A 13,154-nucleotide genomic window follows, 5' to 3' on the forward strand; every position below is an offset into this window, starting at 1 on the left:
AAAAAAAAATTAGGTAGGATTAAGTGTCGAATTTCGGGTCCTGCCGGATTAGGGGTCCACACTGTATCACTACTGTATGTGTAATATGAACTGAGCCAATTATCTGTGGCTCAGTTCATGTTATACATAATAGTTCAATAACTTCTCTAAACACTATATGTATAACATGAAGTAAACTGTTTATTTTGGTGATTGAATTATTTTCCATAGTTTTAAAGATTAAAAATGTATTAAAAATTATCAGATCAATAAGAAAAAATTAGGGTTAGACTTAAGTTTTGTGTAAGATTTTGGTCTATCAATTGTTATTATGTATTAGTATATTGTTAATAACATTTCAGTAATACTTTTCTAGCTCAATATTCAATTTGATGATAATGCCACCTCTACTTTTGAATACCCTTCAGAAAACACCAGTTTTTCTCCAAATGAAGAAAAAGTCCCATTTGATTCCTCTATTGCCATGGGATCTGCTGCCAATTCTAGTATGTATACAAAGATATAAACAGGCTATAGGGGCTCTTGTACTAAAGTAAAATGTTATTACTAAACAGCATCTCTTTTTATGTTTATATAATAGCTTCTAAAGATAATACATGTTTTACTTTGAATTTACATCCCTTGTTTTCTGTATGTCAATATTATTGTCATTTTAGATTTGAATTTTTTCTGATATTAATTCCTGGATATGACACTGTATTTTAATATCTATGTATAAACTAAGAGATTCTTTGACTAGTATGCTGAAAATATGAAAGTGAAAATGTATATAAACCTTTAGCTTCAGCTGCAGTAGTTCAGGGGATAAAGCTTTCATCTCCCAATGAGGTGACTCAGATTTGAATCCTGGCGATGGCTAGTTTATACGAATTCTTTTCCAGACTTACACTGACGTGAAATATCCTTAGTGGTAGACGGATCATGGATTAGAGTCCACTTGCTATCGAGCTAACCGCGGGATATCTTTGTGGTTTTGCTCTCCACGTAAAGCAAATGCAGATTAGATCTTTCAAAAAGTCCTCCACAAGGGCTAGTTTATTAGAATGCTTGTTCCATGAGGTCACTTGTCTTTTGAGTAGGGTTCAAAATTACAAGGCTACAGAGTTTAAAAATGATAGCTGTGAATTCAGAATTGGGTCGGCTGTTCAGCGCCGCAAAATAAAACCTTAAGCCGAAAATCAACTTCATTATTTTTACGCTTAAAAAAGTTTGACTTAGGAACTTAAAGATATCTATAATCTACAAACTAATAATCAGACTTAAGTTTTGCTTATGAGTGTCAAAAAATTATTAAAATCATCAAACACTAAGAAAATAATAAAAAGATATATGTTAATAGATAAATATTTATATATAATTATTAAGTAAACAATAATTAAGTAAAAAAAGTTATTTTAGTCTAAGACATCCCATTGTGAAAATTTCAATAATTTGTGTTAATTTAAATTATAGTTGACAAATTTATGACATACTTTCTGAAATTTGTCCAGAATTTTGAAACCAAATTGCAGGAGCAAGTTTCCTTTGAGCATTTATAAAACAAATATTTGTTTATAATTATGAATTCCCCTCTTTTCAAAGAATCTTAATTTACATATATTGAAATCTTTTTGCTTTAATTTTTGTTTCTTGAATGCTTGTTTGTTTCTAAAATGAAACTATTTTGTTTCATTGTTATTGTTTATTTATTTCTAATGGCAGATTATGAACCGTTACAGCAGAAAACAAGTAAAAAGAAAGAACAAAGTGCAAAAAAAAAAAAAAAATGCTTAGAGTTCATTAATCTAACAAAAGTTAGCCTCCCAATAACACTCGGTGAGAAAAGTCTTGCCTAGAGCAGGACAGTGGAATTGATGTGCGAAGTCCATGACGTTTCCAGAGTTGTACAGAGTGCATACATATCAGAGAAGGAACAATTTTGAGTCTATAAAGATGGTTTTTTAGGCAGTCATGTCCGTTGGCTAGGCGTAATTCAGCGACTGCTATACGCCTTGGGTCATTAAACAAATTTGGAATGATATTCTTCCATTACTTTTGGGAAACACTGTTATAGAAGTCTTCCTGAGCAGAGGCTTTAATAGATATTTTTAATAGTATGGAAGGTCATAGAACGCGAATTTTTTTTGCATAATTAACAAACCTTTTTAGTCAGGAAGTCTGCTTCCCCATTTCCTGGAACTCCACAGTGGGCAGGAACCCACTGGAGTACTATAGTTTTCTCAAGTGATGCCAGGCTTTTAAGAAAAGGGCACTCCAATATATCCTGTGTTATAGGATTATTGTCAGAAACAATAGCCGACAGAGCAGCTCTAGAACTGCTGAGGATATCGGCTCTTGTGAATTTTTCCAAGTGGCATTACAGCTGGAACAGAGCTGTGCCAATAGCAGCAATTTTTCCGTCAAACGCAGTACCCTGTCCAACAAGGTAAAAAGAAAAAAAATTGGAGACAACTCCGGCACCTGCATTTGGGCTATCAGACAGGAGGATTCATCAGTAAAGATCCGGTGGCACTCTGGTTCAGGGTAAAAAGGTTTAATACTTCAAGAGCAAGGGCACTCAAAATAGAAGGGTCCATATTACTTTCAGTTATTTTTGACTAAAATCAAGATTAATCCAGGAAGATTTCAAATTTATTGGATTTTGGGATGGGATGAGTTATTCAGGTTCATGATTTAAGCAAAGAGAATTTCTTTCTTGTCTGGTCTTAATGGACTTCATTCCAGAGTGAAAAACACCCAGGTACTCTTTTGATCTATTCCCAGAGTATTAAGGCCTTCTCTTGAATAATGGTTCTTTAGGGCTTATCACCAGTCAACATAAGTATGGTGTCTACTGGGGTGGTATTTACTGCTCCAGCAACAATATGTAAGGACTGATTTTTGATTTTTTCCAGGGTAACAAAAACATTTTCCCTGGCCACAACAAGTGGCTCTCAGCAGTAAATCAAAAGGGGAAGACTGAATGTGTGATAGGTTTGAAGCAGGATTTGTCGCGTACAGCCCAATCTTGCTCCAGCAAGGCATTTGAGGGCACTGAGCGTCTTCATGGCACGGTTATAAATGTCCTCTACATGGTATTTCCCTGTTAGTTTGCAGTCAAACGTCACTGTCAGATATTTAAAATTATCCCGCGAATGAATTTGGATGCCCTTAAGTCAGCTGAAATCCAAAGTCTAGCAAGTGAAAAGTGAGAATTTTCAAGTGAAAAAGTCTAGCCGTATGATTTATTCAAGTTCACCTCCATATTATTGGTATCACACCAAACCTCCAAAGCGTTCAAAGCATCAGAGAGTTTAGTCTCTATGGTTCTCACTGCATCTTTTTTAGAAATTGTCCAGAAGACCAAATCATCAACGTATAAGAGGCATTTGACGCCAAGAGTTTCTGTTATTTTCGGAATCAAATCATTGCTGTAGATGTTGAAAAGGGAGCAGCTACTTTCAGATCCCTGTGGGAGGCCTGCTTTTAAGATCTTAGATTTTGACAGTGTGTTGCTGTACCTGACTCTTGTCATAGTTGGGAATTTTTTTTAATTATTATTTGATTAACCTTTGTCACTTTTTGAAAAAGTAAAATTTCATGAAATGATTTCCAGGCAACTCAAACAGATAACAAAATGGTTATAGAAAAAATTTCCTCTCCAATTTTTTAAAGAGAAATAAATACATTTTACTTGACTACCGCAACTTATTAACAATTGAAATCTACATATTTTCTTGTAAGAAATTGTACAAACAATTATGCTTTTGATAAAAGAAAAAGAAAAAAAGGTGATTAGTTGCCGAATAGTTTACTTTCTTAAAAAAAAAAATGAAAAGCAGATATTCTTTATGAAAGGGATTTTTATGTTTACCAGATAAGTTGTACATCTGTGGCAGAGTTATTTTATATTTAAAATTTTCACATTAATTAAGTTAATTACAAATATTTTTTTAGGAAATAGTAAATAGAAATTAAATTAAGTTTTAATAATAGTATAATTTTACATTTGATGACAAATTTTAACCCAAATTTAAAACTAAAATTTTCCTTGTTAGCAAAAAAAAAAAATTTCAAGAATGAAATGAAGAATCAAAAAAAATCAAGAATCAAATGAAATTTCAAGAAATCTCATGGGGGGAAAAAGTAGTGATACAGTACTCTCTTAATTCTATACAGCTATTGACCAGATGCTCTGCAGATTTTAGATTGTTAAAAAATTTTATTACGCAATTTTTATATAAAAATTTATATTAAATATAAAGATAATTTATAAAAGTTAGTTTTTTCATTTAAAGACAACCAATGACTGAATTATTGGCGACCAAAACAGGCTACAGGTGACATAGAGCAGAAATCTCTGCATATGGCAATGCTATGTATGCTTCCACATTAGCGTGAGGACAATTGTTGAAGAAGAACCTAAAAAATTAGGTCAGCTGTTCAACAACGGTTATAAAATAAAATTGATCATAGCAGGAATTTCATTAGTTTCTGTCCAAATTTTCAAATAGATTAAAACCTTTCAAGTTAGGAAATAATGTGGAACTGAAAACAATATTAAACATAGTTCTGAAAGAAATCGTTGCCAAAATGTTAAAAAATATTTTTGTTAATTAAATAGGAAAATATGAAGAAAGGGTAAAATGTCGTACATTCCTATACAACTGAGAAGCGAAAAGCAAAGGGGGAGGGGTCTAGATAAGGAACCAGTCTTCTACCCAGATGGCGTATTCGAGTGTTGCGAGCGCAATTGGAGACTTTTATATATTTGGAAGAAGCATAATTTAAATCAGAGTTTAATAAATAAATAATTTTAAATTTTTTTTTTACATAAAAATATAAAAAATTGCAATTTGAATAATCAAGGCTTTTAATTAAGACCCATTCAGCACCTAAAGCAAAGCAATGACGTAAGTCAACACTTGAAATTATTCTTAATTCTTTCCTTAAACTTTTAATACTGAAGAAAAAAATATTTTGATTTATATTTGAAGTTTAGTTATAATTTGAGTACATAAATCTACTATTGAATTACATGTCCAAGGGGATGCATCATTACTTAGGTTTTACGACCTGTCTAAAAATTTTAGAGTATTTGACATGCTATTATAGTGCTGAAGTGGAATCATTAAAATAGTTAAAATCATTAAAATAATTATTCAATTTCAAAAAAAGCCATCTTTTTAAATTTCTATTCTTCGAGAAATATTAAATTTTGTTTTGTCATTTAAAATGATATTGTATTTGTATACCTTACACTTCGAAATTTTTTTGACCATCATTAAACAAAACACTGAAAAATAAAGTATTTTTAATAATCATTTTCTGCTTGCAATTATCTTTAGAAAAATAAATTTTAAAATTGTGTGTAAAAACTTTTGCTAGAAAAATTTCTCAATATGGCTAAATATGAAAAGCTTGAAATTTACATTAAGGGGTTTACTTTAAACAGCAGTTCTGCCAAAACTATTAGAACCATACTGCAGCCAGGTATGTATAATATATAAAAATGTACAATTGTCATTTGCAGAAATTTTTTTAGTATCATTCATTATAAACAGAAATAGTCAAAATTCCCACATACCGCACCGTCAATATAAAAATGAAAATTTTTTTAAAAATTGATTTTTAAACAAATTTCCCCAAAATTTAGTGGCAGCGAATAATTAATATTGCAATATTTAAGAGTTAATTTTCAATTTTGCTAGTAGAAAGTTTTTTAATAGGGATATTGTGTTTTTATTTTATGATTGCAGCTATTCAGAGATCTTTTTGTGTATAACTTCATAGTTTAGTTATCATTAATTGGCATATTAAAGATTACTCTTATGAACCATTTAATTTGACACTTTGTTTGTTAAAATCTGATCATTAGATGAAGAGCTATTTAAGGAAATATTTTTCTGTTCACTGTACATTATAACTATATTTAACGAAATGTAAATTTTTTATGGTTTTATAGTATTTATGTTAATAAACAAGATTCTTAGGAGTTATAATGGAGTCTTTAGAAGGGATTTATTTGATTTGTTGTTTTAGGGTTATCAAATTATACACCTCTGGTGCTTAGTGCAAATGATGATTTTGAGCTTGGTGTTTCACATCATAGACCTACTGTTAGATCACCAGATAGCAATGAAGTGGAAGAAACCATTGCTGATATCTTAATACCAGCTGATCCCAGTGATACAGTTGGTTGGTCAGCTACTACTGAGACTGCTGATATTCTTTTCTAACTACTTTATGGTAAGATAGTTTTTCTGAATTAAATGTAGAGGTTTTACTTAATATTATGGAATGCTCTCAAACATTGTTAAAAAGTTTTGAGCTTTTGTAATTTCGAGTAATCGGAAACTTATTTACCATCATTAGTAAACTTTATAATAGATTGTTATACAGTATAATTGTTGTGCAGATTGTTATAAATATTAATAATTTTCGGAAAGAAATTTAAATTTAAAACTGCAACATTTAAAATGAGTAACAAATTAATCATTTTTTTGGTTTGCTTAGTTTCTGAAATTTTAATTTCTTAGCAAATAAAGTAAAAAGTTAGTAGTTCTTGCTTAGCTATGTTTACACCCACAAAAAGCTAGTGCAATTTATAGAGAACTGCACTTTATACAATTGTACTGTATAGATCTTGTACTATATTACGTTTCTTTTTAACTTTTCATAACTTTATAAGTCAAATAAGCGAAAAATAAAAAAAAGTTAAATAATGAAATACTTATTTAAGAAAAATTGGCAAAAACTCAATTTATATAAATAGTGTGCTATTTTTAATATTGCTTTATATATACAGTGAAACCCCGACTTTACGTTTTCGGTCGGACTAGCGATAAAAAACGCTCGAAGCGGAATAACGTAAAATCGGGGTTAAGAAAAATCTATGCATATTTTTAAAAATTTACACCTGCCAGTTAAATGGAAAAAATGAGTAATCTTTACTTGCTTTTTGTTTTTAGCTACAATTTTATATACAACTTGTTCAATACTAAAATTTTTTTGCAAATTTGCTTCTTGATTTACATTTGCAAGTAAAAATTGTTTTAGAGTTTTTATGCTTTGTGTTGCTTGATCAGCTGTTGGCACGTCTTCTGTTATTTCATCGTCATCAGCACTATCGTCGGAATCAGGCATTAAATCACTTATGGAAGGAATTTCTGAAGTAATGATATCTGTGTCACAGTCGATGTATGCATCATCGATTTCCGGAAGATCCTCAACTTCAGACACGCTACCTTCTTCCAAAGCAACAGTGCTCTCCTTCTCCGATATTGAAAATCCTGCTTTATTGAATCCATTGATAATGCACTTTCTGTCCACACTGTCCCAATTTGAAGATATCAAAATTAAGAGCCTCAAGAACATTAATTTTTGCCTTAGAAGCATCCCGAAAGTCACCAGAACCAAGAAACATTAAAGATTTTCTAACCAGTTGCTTCCGGTAACTCTTTAAATGATCGGATGATTCCTAAATCCAGTGGTTAAAGTTTGCTCGTACAGTTAGCTGGAAAAAACTCTATTCGCATGCTTTTCAATTTAAGGTTTAAATGAGCAGTGCATTGGTCTAGGAATAAAATTATGGTGCGCTTTTGAAAACTCATTTTCTTATCCAGTTTTCGAAGAAAATTTTCAAATAATGCTTGCATCATCCGTGCTTTTTTGTTTGAAGCGTAATCTGTAGGAAAACTCTTGATATTTTTGAAGCACCATGCATTTTTGAAAGATTTCCTCCATGGCAATTTTCACCTTTAATTGTCAGTGTCTTCTTTGGCAATATGTTGAAAAACAATCCTGTCTTGTCCGCATTAAATGTCACTTAGAAGATTATAGCCCTTTAATAAATTTGGCAGAGTTTCTTCTTTCCACTGTTGCACAGTTGTCATATCCACACTATCCGATTCGCCACAGATAGATTTGAAGCATAATTTGTCTCTTTTTTTTTTAATCAATTGATCCAGCCATTTGATGCACTGAAGCCTTGGAGTTTAAGCCTTTCATCAATTTCAAGCGCCTTTTCTCTCAGGATGGATCCATTTATAGGAATCTTTGCTGCTCTGGCTTCCTTGAACCAGTTCATTAAAATTTTTTCTAACTCATCATACGAAGATGTTTTAAGGTTTTTTATCTTCTTGGTATATTTTCCGAGTTTTTCAGCGTTTAGTTCTACTGAAGCTTCTTGCTTTAAAATCGTTTGCAAAGTTGAATAAGCAATACCCAAAGATTTAGCAAGATCAACTTTAGTGCCATGAAATTCTTTAGCTTTTTCGACGATTTCAGCCTTTTCGGCCAGAAAAAAGCATTTTCGTTTCGACATCTTTCGAGAAAAGAACACGATGACGGAGTTTTCGAAAATGAGAAAAAATGCTATAGCTTTCAAACTCAAACAAAACCGACTGAAAATCTCATTTGGTATGCTAGCATGGAAAAATGGGTGAAACCATTTCTCATGGGGGAGAATTGAAGAAACGACCACACCTCTCTATTCAAAGTGACTTATCTTCGTATCACAAATAAACAGCGTCAGTAAGACGTCTGGAGTACATGTAAAACTCAATCATTACTGACAGTGGTCTCTCTAATCCCCCCTCTTTCTCTTTTGTTGATAGGGAGCGGGGGAGAATAGAAGGCGTAGATGTCATACTTCCATCACTTATGGTTTTAGGGTACCAGTGAATTGCGTCACCCCCCACCCTTCTGATAGTGACAGAGAGGAAACTTCACCCCCCCCCCCCTATTGACAAATAGACAAAACGGAACAGAAAGAATGCAAGATTTGGTCCATACAGCTGAAAAACAATTTTCTCTTGTTCAAAAAAGTAGAAAAAAGTTTGTGTGAGAATTGTAGAATAAAAAAATTATTTTGATCTGTTTGTAGAAAAACGCATCAAGCGGGATTTTCATAAAAGGGGTAACGCAAAATCCGTGATTTTTTTAACATTATCGGTATACGCAATTTTCACGGATCAGCAGAAAATGACGTAAGGAGCGGGATAACGTACGAAACGAACAAAGTAAAATCGGGGTTCCACTGTCATTTATCTGAATGCATTCGAGTTGTTATCTCTGGTCATTTATTTATCAGCTCATGTTGGCGAATATCCCACTTGGTCTTTCTGTTAAGTTATTAAAAGATAATGTGTATTGCTATTTTATAGAGCATCATATCCCAATCCTTTTGCATTGATTTAAAAGGAGTTAAGGATCGTTTTGGTATAAATGTGCAAATGGTTTGAAAAAGAATTATCACATAATGTTGGGAAGGAAACATTACATAGGAAGTAAAAGAAAACTTTTATTGCATTTTATAGATAACTATAACTTAAAAATGAAATCTTGATGTTGTAACATGAAAAAAGAATCAGGATAATCTTTTATAGGAGGAAAATAATCTTTAATAGTACAATAAAAGTCATCAACACTTTTGACATTGACAGACTATAAGAAGAGCATCTTATCAAAACAATCAAATTTGTTCTAATGAAGTAAGGAATAAAAGCTGCAAAGCAGAATTTTAGTTTAAACTAGAATGGTCACTTTAATAAATTCCCTGTTAGTCGTTTTAGAGTTGATTAAGGTATATGACAATTAGAGTAGATTAATGTATATGAAAATTTCTAAATGTGATATGCAATGTTTTAAAGTTGTCTTTTCGTATGTCTCAATAATACCTATTATATTATTATATATGATGTATCCCAATAATATCATCATGACCAGACATAATATACCTTTTAAAAATTTTTTGTTAGTTAAAAGAGTAAATGGGGTTAACATGAGGATGACATAGATGTCTCTTGTCATTACAGCTAAATGGAAAATACAGCATCAAAACTCATATGAGAAAACAGTAAATAAATTTTTTTTCTGACTGAATAGGACATATGAAATTTTTTTTCTGACTGAATAGGACATATGAAATTTTTTTTTTTGCTTATCAAAAATATTTGTAAAACAGTCTTTTGTGTTAGTGATGTTTACTTCTTAATTGTATTTTAAAATGATTTTTGAATATTGTATGTACTTTTTATTCATTTTTTTCCAGATGTTTGGACTCTTACTCTTCATTTTACTTTCATATTGGTATGTCACTTCATAATTAAAGAAATGTAATGGAAACATTTATAAAAAATTTTTTTTGTACATTTCCTTGTACGTATTTACGTGTTTAGGAATGAATATTTATTTTAAATTAATATTTATTTTTAAAGTAATATTATAGTTTTTCAATTTTATAAAAACAAATCATCTTGTGTTTGTCAATTTAAGAATCACATAGTTTTATTCGCAGATTTATTTCACATTTGTCGTAACTCTGCTTTGTTATCCGATTTGTTTTTTCAAAACTATGAAGGCTTATATAAATTTCAAAATATTCCTTATTTTATATGGTTATTAAACACTCACTCATTTTGGATGGATATTATGAGTCCATTAGAAACTTTAAAAAATGTCTATAATTTTCCTTTTTGTAAAATAGCTTTTCTGGTTTTCGTTTGGTCTAATTTGCTTTTATATACCTCTCATACAATTTTTGATCATTCAAATAATTAAATTGGTATTCATCATTGAAAGTCTGCTGTTGTCCAATTTTTTGTGTGATAATTTTGTTAAATGCTTTAGGAATATGAGCTTATGAACAATACCAAAGCATAGATTAATTACATTATTTATTCAAAAATAGAGATATTTATGTATAGTTTTAATGAAGACTTTCTTTTCCTGGTAAATAAGCTTACAGTTATAATAAATGTGATGTTTGATATTATATAACTGAAAAATATGTTTTGTTTCACTTTTAAATTGTTTGCAATTTTTTATAATGACAACTATCATTATGTTTTGTGTAGTATTTAAGTAGAAATACTCTTTTTTGATATTCAGCTTGTTTAATTTTAAAACTTTTTATACTGTTGACTGTGTTATACATATTATTTACACTTTTTGTATTTATTTTCTTTATAAATTTGGAATATATTTGTGTAATTGCATTTATTTAGTAAAGTAGGTATTCAAAAAGTTTCATAATTGGAACATTTTTTAAAAAAATAATGTTTGGATATTATACCTAAGTCATTTTAATTTTTAAGATTTGTGTAAATTAATAATCTGGTCACCTGCAAACTTCAAAGAAAAATATGAGTATATTGTTTGTTTATAAAAATAAAATGTAAATGTGGTAAGTTATAATTTACATCTATTACTTTTGAAATAAACTGTGTTTAAGTGGTGAATGGTTTTTGAAGAAAAACTTTTCACCACTCTTTGTTGATTACCTTTCTAAAATTGACAATGATTAATTAATTCTGAAAATTAGGTATGATAATTGTAGTATAAATCCTAAATTTTATCAAAAGAAAAAAAAACTTCCTAGCCACTTCATGTAAGTTTTTTTCTTATTATTTTTTGCTAGATTGTGGATCAGTTTAATCATTGTTTTATTTTTCTGTATGTCTATGTTTTGTCCATTATTCTAGTTTCCTTAAATGATTTTGTGAAAGGAATTTCAAAGTTATGCTTCTAACATATTGTACAATACAGAGATAATGCAATTGAATATCTTATTTTCGGTAATATTTGCTTAACTTAATACAATTTTAAACTTCATATTTAAACTAATCTAGTATTTTGTTTATCATTAATGGGCAAACATTTAGTTCTATGTTGTTCATGACATACTCCACAAAAATTGCTCCATGTTTTTTTTTCTCTAAAATTGTTAGTTTTGAAGGCTTTATTGTAATTCTAAATAGTTTACTTTGTTTCAATATTGCTCTTATTTTATTTGTTTGATCCATAGTGAAGTATTTACATCAAGTTTCAACCTCATTCAGATCAACAATTTTTTTTTATTTTAACTTAATTTTTTCTCTGATACTGAAATGTTTAAATCTAATGGTATTCAATAGTTATGAAGTGTTACTAAATTACTTAACTTCATCATAATCATGCTGAGAAAAATTAATTTTTCTCATGACACCGGTTTTGTAATTTACCAATTTTTTTCTCTCTTGTTTAATCAAAATTGTTTATTAACTTGAAATTAATGGATTTATGCAAAACACTTAACAAATGGTTATGTATTAATAAACTAATTATCTATTTTGGTAGTTTTTTGTCATATTGCATAGTACACAAAAGATTATTCATAATTATGACATTATTTCTGTATTAAATTTTTAACTAAAAATTCTTTTTTGCCATATTTTTTTAATTTCTTCTATTATAAGTTAATAATTGTTTTTTAAGATTAAAATTATTAATGATTTAAAAATATGTTTTAAAACTTTAATTTTTTTTTTTAGTATTATTAGATTCAATAAGAATTCAATTAGATTCAATAAGAACTCTTTAAAAACTTCTTGATAGTGAAACTATGTTTAAAAAGCTCTGAGATTCATGGATTACAAAAAATACTCTTGATAGATTACAAAACTGTTAGAAATCTTATGATTATAAAAAAAAAATCTTAGATGTCTATTTATTACCTACATGCAAAGTTCACATGAAATTATTGCAACTTTTGCATAGATTTTTGTTTAGGGTAAATTATTCTTATTTATAAAGTATTTAATTTCAATATTACATTCAAGAATCAAGAATGAAATCAAAATTTGAATAACATGCAATTTTTGGTTATTGTTTGGTTGGCTAATTCGGATTTTAAACTTGCTAAACAAGCAATCAATTAAGATCTAAGTAGTGAGAGCCATAATGGCTCAGTAGTTAAAACTCAGGACTATCAGTGTAAAGAAATATGGTTCAATTCTTCGCGGGCTTAAATCACACGAAGCTTCAGAATGACGGGTGCCAGCTTGTGTGGCAAGTAAATCTGGTTGGTATGCTATGGTAACTCACCATCATGCCATTTCATTTTATACAATATTGTGGAGCCTTAAACTCCATGACAGTATAACTCATAACTGTCTGTTGCAGAAATGCTTTACTTTTATACCATGTAGAGGGCATCTAACCACCTAGAAGTATCTGGATTTGATCAAAATTGAATTTGTCTTGCAAAGTTATGATTTTCAGTGAAATTGCTCAAAAGCTATAGAAGTTGATAATTTTTCAAGTATTATAAACTGCTGTTAGTCCTTGGAAGAAACTAAAAATGTAAAAATACTTCTAAACAACTAAATTGTCTTTTCTTATATTTAAAAATT

At 29.7% G+C, this 13,154-nt stretch overlaps 2 protein-coding genes across 3 annotated transcripts in view; one reads left to right on the forward strand and one right to left on the reverse strand.

Moving 5' to 3' along the window:
* Positions 1-12,868, forward strand: part of LOC107437020 (uncharacterized) — a 30,928-nt gene extending 18,060 nt beyond the window's left edge. The window contains exons 2-4 of one of the 2 annotated variants that reach the window (XM_016048883.4): positions 356-485; positions 6,022-6,228; positions 10,034-12,868. In XM_016048883.4, coding sequence (XP_015904369.1) covers positions 356-485; positions 6,022-6,218 — 327 coding nt within the window. In that variant the 3' untranslated portion in view covers positions 6,219-6,228; positions 10,034-12,868. Of the gene's footprint in view, positions 1-355; positions 486-6,021; positions 6,229-10,033 lie in introns of those variants that run through there. The other variant, XR_006226203.3, reaches the window with a different exon arrangement.
* On the reverse strand, positions 7,937-8,305 carry LOC147801191 (major centromere autoantigen B-like). Its single transcript, XM_087155179.1, has one exon. It carries the CDS (start codon positions 8,303-8,305, stop codon positions 7,937-7,939), a length of 369 nt encoding a protein of 122 aa, XP_087011305.1.
* Positions 12,869-13,154: the final 286 nt, after the last annotated feature.

This window comes from Parasteatoda tepidariorum, chromosome 11, assembly GCF_982258835.1.
Source record: "Parasteatoda tepidariorum strain Cologne lab strain chromosome 11, Ptep-v5.0, whole genome shotgun sequence".
Taxonomy (NCBI): Eukaryota; Metazoa; Arthropoda; class Arachnida; order Araneae; family Theridiidae; genus Parasteatoda; species Parasteatoda tepidariorum.

Excerpts from the sequence above, each read along its gene's own strand:
- LOC147801191 (XM_087155179.1), bottom strand. The coding sequence starts at position 8,305 with ATGTCGAAACGAAAATGCTTTTTTCTGGCCGAAAAGGCTGAAATCGTC.